General features: G+C 42.9%; 1 protein-coding gene across 1 annotated transcript; it reads left to right on the forward strand.

The window, feature by feature from the left end:
• Nucleotides 1-1,489: 1,489 nt before the first annotated feature.
• Nucleotides 1,490-5,824, forward strand: LOC308264117 (ragulator complex protein LAMTOR5-like; the record flags this gene model as incomplete). Its single annotated transcript, XM_080697245.1, has 3 exons — nucleotides 1,490-1,547; nucleotides 2,990-3,000; nucleotides 5,567-5,824. The coding sequence occupies 3 exons, from the start codon at nucleotides 1,490-1,492 to the stop codon at nucleotides 5,822-5,824; spliced, it is 327 nt and encodes a 108-aa protein (XP_080553371.1).
• Nucleotides 5,825-6,935: the final 1,111 nt, after the last annotated feature.

Below are 6,935 nucleotides of genomic sequence, written 5' to 3' on the forward strand. Positions count from 1 at the left end.
TAGATGGGAGGCTGGAATTATACAAACTAGTGATAAGACCCAAGACAGCTCAAGTAATGCCTTCTTCCAAGAGGTCTCTCAAAACTGCAGTCTCTACTTAGTTCTCTTCCTTTTATTGTTAGGACCAGAGTTTAAGACTTGATTCTGTTTCATATGTGTCCCTCTTGTGTCCTCAAATGAAGGATAAATTCCTGGCGCGGAGAATAGCAGTCAAGAGCACCGCAGATAGAGTCCCAGCTCTACCATTTGCCAGCTGTAGGACTCTAGGCAAGTTTCTAATGGACCAGGCACCCGTGACCTGTGTATCAAATGGGGGTGACCGCACTTGAAACGGCCTCTTCCATAGGTGGTATGAGAGACTTGGACACGCTGATGAGAGCAGTGAGTTTAAAACTTCACCTAAGCCGGGCGTGGTGGCGCACGCTTGTAATCCCCGCGCTTGGGAGGCGGAGACAGGAGGATCGCGCTGGTTCGGAGCCAGCCGTGCTGGCTTAAGAGACCCTGTTTCCAAATAAAAAATATAAAATAGGTCTGGGAGTGTAGCCCGTGGGAGTGTATCCCGGAGGTAGAAGGGCTTCCAAGAACCCCAGTACCACCAAAAAAAAAAAATAATAATAAAAAAAAAAAATAAAACTTCACCTAGCCAGTAACAAGCCCTTGGTAAATGTTCACTGCACCTTGCGATCCTGTGCCTTTTGGACCTTCGCCATTGCTTATAGTGATGGTAGGCGTGCAGGAGGTTTCCTGCTAATATTCACCGCTGGTCCTGCGCACGTCAATTAACAATTGATTTTAGTTGGATGATACATGCACGTTGTTTCTATTTCCCATTGATCATCTCAGACTTTATCTGCCTCGTTCAGGTCAGTGTAAGCTTTGGGCAACTACACATTAGCTTATCCCATGAACATTTGATCTTAGAGCCAAGACCACAACCACAAACAGGATAGTAAAAAAGATTTTTTTTCTCATAGAAGCTTTGTTTCAAAGGAGAAGACGTAGCCCTTGGAGATATATATATATATATATATATATATATATATATATATATATATATATATTTTAAAGGCAGCCATTCTGGGGAATTCATGCCACAAAATGACTTTGTTTTAGAAGTTACAGAGACAAAATTGTGCACATTGTCTGCCAATCCCTTCCAAACAGGCCTGGCTATTTGCTCTGCGCTCCAGTTCATTCATTTAAGCTCTGAAGCGTTTACCTCCATGCTCTGCATTTCCTCTTTTGAATAGCCCTTTAATCAGATCCATGCTCCTCCTCACCTCCTTGATCTTTCCTCTCAAATATAGTTGCTAATGATGTGTGCATGTGCCAGACTTGAACAAATGTTGAGCTGCAAACTACCGTGCGCCTGTTAATTCCACCCTCGGCTCGCAGGGGCGGGAGCCTTGAGTGCTGGCAGATGCTGCCTCCCGGGGCTTCTGCGCCCAGCCACAGCTTTGCTGATGAGGAAGGAGGGGAAGTTTCCACCATGGTTGCCATTCGAAGACAGTTTATTGTGTTTGGAAAGAAAAATGGAACGATGAAAGGTACTGATGAGCAATAACGCAAGTGAATTGTGAGGGTTGACACTCGGATTGCAATGTCAAAGGACTATGCTTTAAAGACAATAAATGATTGCACCAGGGAGGCGACATCCTCAACATCTGTGCCAAATGGGCTTCTACATGGCCACAGTGCCAGACAGAGGCCACCAGGGAGCCAGATTCAAAATCATAGTAAATTATAAATAAGCCAGAGTGTTCAAGAGTAAGGGCATCACAAACAGACCTCTTGAATATTTTGTTTCATTTTGTTTGTGGTACTGGGGATGGAACTCAGGGGCATTCTACCTCCGAGCTGCACCCCCAGTCCTATTTCTTATTCTTTATTTTGAAACTGGTCTCACTAAGTTGCAAAGGGCTTCACTAAGTAGCTGAGGCTGCCTGCGAATTGCAATCCTCCTGTTTCTGCCTCCCGAATGCTGGGATGACAAGCGTGTGCCACCGTGCCCGGCTGACGGCTTGAATTTGAATCCAGCTCTGTCCTTAAGCAAGTTACTTAGTGGTTCTGTGCTTCATTTCCTCATATGTAAAATGAGAATTCTACATTTTACATTTCCTCATATTATTTTCTCATATTAGCCTTATTTGCTGGATCATTGGGAGGATTAGCTGCGTTAATGAGCCAGGCAAGGTGCTGCATGCCTATAATTTTGGTACTTGGAAGGCTGAGACAGTAGATCAGGGGTTCAAGGACAACTTCAACAACATAGCAAGACCCACTTCAAAACAAAAAATGTACAAAGGGCTAGGGGTGTAGCTCAGAATACCCCTAGATTCAATGCACACACACGAAACGAGTTAATGTATAGAATATGATTAAAATAATGTCTGATATTCAGTAATGGCTAGATTGATGTTTGTTGTGTGTGGTAGTTCATAGCACCAGGTCCTGAGCCACACCTGCCCAGCCACAGCTCCACTCTGCTCAACTCACCCTGTGATGGTCTGACTGCCCTTGTCAATTTAGAGAAGGGAATACATGAGTCGGGCGTGGTGGCACATGCTTGTCACGCCAGCATTTGGGAGTCTAAAACAAGAGGATCACAGTTCAAGGACAGCCTCAGCTACTTACTGAGGCCCTCTGCAACTCAGTGAGACCTTGTTTCAAAATAAAGAATAAAAAACTAGGGCTGGAGGTATAGCTCAGAGGTAGAACGCCCATGGGTTCCATTTCCAGTACTGGGGAGAGAGAGAGAGAGAGAGAGAGAGAGAGAGAGAGAGAGAGAGAGAGAGGAGAGAAGAGAGGGGGGAGGGGGGAGGGGGGAGAGGGAGAGAGGGGAAAGAGGGGAGAGAGGGGAGAGAGGGGAGAGAGAGGAGAGAGGGGAGAGAGAGGAGAGAGAGGAGGAGAGAAGAGAGAAGAATGATGGAGAGCTGTCATGCATTTGTCTTCCAAGCCCACTCAAGATTTTTGTTCTTATCCTATTTAGGTTCTGAATGGGTACCTTCTGTTTTTAATTTACTTGCATTTGCAATTAGGCATAGAAAAAAAATTTTAACACTGGGAATAAATATTCCAAAATGTTCCTAGGGTTGTCTTTGAGTACAGACTGTGAGGAACTGATTTTCTTTCTTCTATATTTTTGTCTTTTTTTACTATTATTGAAAGTTTGCCTTATATTACTGTTGAGCTGAGCACTAGCTATTAGTTACAACTAAATTGTTTTCTGCATTCCAAATGTCAGCACAGTAAGCATTGCCTTATCAATAATCAAATCATTAACTAGGTCACATTGGTCATGTCCACATCCAGATTGCTCAGGTGATAGGAACTCTGTTTGCTGTAGCTTTTAGTTTTTGGTTACACTCCCAAATGTGAAAGCGTCAAGAAGCTCCTACTGCCCCAGAAAGAAATTAGAAGCAAATTGGCTCCTGTTTGTGGAATGAAAGTGAGCATCATGACCAAATTAATCCCTTAGCCATTAAAATAGGAGATTGAGTCGTGTTGAGTTTTTTGCAGGTCTGGCCGCATCAGCCAATCCAACATACACACCAACCCACATTTCATAGTCAGATCCCAGAAGAAAAAATTGTTGTGAAGTGATTCGAGAAGTGCAAGGTCTTGGGACTCATCTGGTAGCCTTCTTGCTGACCGAGTCCCAAGGCTTTCAGAATATCACATGGCAGTAGGCAAGGAGCATGAATGGGTGTGTCTCTTCTATTTTTCTGTGTTTTGCAAACTTCGAAAACTAATTGTGCGTGTGTTTTTAGATACAATGGAACCTACAAAATGAATGTTTATAAATGGAAAAGAACAGGTTTAGTCCATTCTCCCTCTTCCTAGAATAATTCCTGGAAAATCCTGCTCCTCTGAGCATATTAACAAGAAATCAGGAACTCAATGCCATGTACAAGCCCAGCCACTGTTATAGCTACTGCCTGTTGGAGGGTCCTTGCCAGGCCTGGGGATTTGCTTGACCTATGAGACACCTAAGCTGGGGCAACAATGTTATCTTTCATGAGGACTTTCCTATACATACTATACTACCCATGCCATAAAGGTGGTTTTAATTTAAAAATTAAAGTCCCAATAAATAACAAAAACAACAGCATCTCCCCTGTAGAAGGATGCGTTGCTGACATTTGGGGTGGCTTCGTGAGTTCCTTGTGAATTGGGCACTTGTCTTATCAGGTCCTGGCCTGAATCTGGGGTTAATTATATGTTACCTTGCAGCTATAGAGACCATCTCTCCTGTAACAATACCACTCAAATTTCCATTTATCTTTCCCAGTTTCCTGCTCTCCTGAAAGTCTGTTGGAAAGAGATTATAGGTTTGATAGATTGGATAAAAAAAAGAGAGAGAAAATAAAGGCAGTTCTACCTCCCACTAACCTGGTTGAAAAGGCAGCGGGAGAGCTCTAAGGGGGGTTTCTGAGCTCAAGAATTGAGTGAAGATTAGAAGGACTTGTCAATCACTTTATAGCCTCTACAAATCTTGGACCTCTGGGTGGAAGTAGGGAATGACAATGGAGGGGTGGGAGAGACATACATTCTTAATATGTCCCCTCACTTTGCAACTTATTGTTACAATAGAAGCCTAAGGAGGGAAAATTAGTCTTGTCTAAAAGGTAATAGAACCTTTTATTAGTTATATATTACCAAAATGATTCTATACAATAAATCACCCCACAATTTAGTGGCTTTAAAATAGCAACCATGTATGACGTCTCAGCTGGACACTTCTGCTTCATGCGCTGGGCTCAATTAATCTTGTTTGCCTTGTTTGTTTATTTATTTATTTATTTACTGGCATTACTGTGGCATTGTGCCTCTGAGCTATCACACCAGCCCTTTATATTTCTTATTTTGAAACAGTGTCTTGCTAAGTTTCTGAGAGTCTCACTAGGTTGCTGAAGCTATGCCAGAACCTGTAATCCCCCTGTCTCAGCCTTCCAAGTACTGGGATTACAGGCCTCAGTTAATCTTGACTGGGCTCACCTGAGCATCTGCGGTCAGCTGGTGGTTGACTGGGAACTGGGCCGTAGTTGAGTTGACCTGGCCCTAATTAGCCGGGTGCTCTCTCGTCCTCCGACAGCCTAGCTCAAGCCAGTTCCCATGGAGGCTGGATGTTGTTCCAGGAGCGATAATGAATGTGTGCATAAGCCTTGGTGTTCCAAACTCAGAGCTGATACCCCGTTACTTCCCCGGCACTCCACTGGCCAAAATGGAATGTAGACCAGCCCAGAGTCCTTAGATGGGAAATAGCTGCACAGTCATATGGCAAAGGGTGTGGCTAGAAAAAAGGGGTGAAAGGTTGGGGCCACCTTTGCAACTGACCTACCACAATTGTGAAACATAATGCTTCATGAAATGAACACCACCAACAACCCTGAAATACAGTTCATTGTTGCAATTACAGTATAAATCATGGGATTTCATTAAGACAGAAGCCCAAAATACTCAAAAAATTAATCAAGGATCATCTGAAAAATGAGAGGACATCAGCCACCACCACATCAGGTCTTGCTCCTGACCCACCCTTCCAAGAGTTGTTTTTTGCTTGGAGCAGCACCTGGAGGACACAATGAAGAATCCACCCATTGTTGGAGTCCTGTGCACAGATTCACAGGGACTTAATCTTGGCTGTCGTGGAACCCTTGCAGATGAGCATGCTGGGGTGATATCTGTTCTAGCCCAGCAAGCAGCTAAGCTAACCTCTGACCCCACCGATATTCCCGTGCTATGTCTAGAATCAGATAATGGGAATGTTATGATCCAGAAACATGATGGCATCATGGTGGCAGTGCACAAAATGGCCTCTTGATGTCTCTGACCAGTTCTCCAGCATCCCATCATAGGGACTCAGTCCTACCTATGTTAATTATCTTGTAAAACTATAAAGTTCCAATGGTTAGGCCGTTCATTTGAATGTGTATTGGGCACTTTCTATTTATTTTAGACTAAGTTACTTTTTAGCCAGCCTATTTGGATATTGATAAGAAAGGATCATGTTTTGAAACAGAAGGTCCATGTCACTTTGTATATAGAATTTTGTTACATTTAATAAATCTGTTTGGAGAAAAAAAGAGTTGTTTTGGGGGGGTTTTGCTTTGTTTTCCTCCACTGGATGAAAATTCTCTTGCCTCCCGATGATTCTGAGTCTAGAGGCCCCTCAGAATGTAATCCTACAGCCTGGGCTTGGGAGGGGCCGATGCAATCAATTATCTCTCTAGTTCTGAGTGAGCACAGAGCGGGGAGAGCATTGCAATTGCTTCAAATGTTTAACGAGGTCTCCTCATCTCAGGCTTCTTCTGACATAATCAAGTTTTGACAAAAGGTAGAAAGGTAACTTGGACGATTATTCTGTCATCTAAAAAGCACCTTTGCTAAAATGTAACTCTAAAATGCATATTCAAGATGGTATGCATACTATAATTGGAACCACATAAAGACGTGTCCATAAGATCAGCCAGGAATACACAAAAGGGAAAATAGTTACATTCGGATGATGAGATGGTTGTGTGGGGTTTTTTTTCCTTCTTTATCAAAATGTTCTTTGATGCTGGGGTTACACTGTCTTGAAATAAACAGGAAGAGAATGTAAATAAGTTGAAAGAAAGATTAATGAGCATTTATCTTCAACAGTGTACACATCGTGCAGCAGCGAAAGCTCAGTATTGTCTTCCCATTTCCTAATCCTCAGGCTGGCAATGAAATATTCAAATGCCACGAAACACAGAAGCAGCTCAGAATTATACTTGAGGAAGAGTTATATGACTCCACTATCATTACTTAATTCATACAAAGTGCCTTAAATAAGTGGTTTTTATCTTCATCTTGTGATTTTTTTTATTTGGTAGATTTCTACAAATGTGTCTAATGATGACAAGCCAGCAGGGCCCACGTGCTAAAGCATCGCTTAACAATGCAATCAC

This window comes from Muscardinus avellanarius (genome assembly GCF_963383645.1).
Source record: "Muscardinus avellanarius genome assembly, chromosome: 6".
NCBI lineage: Eukaryota > Metazoa > Chordata > Mammalia > Rodentia > Gliridae > Muscardinus > Muscardinus avellanarius.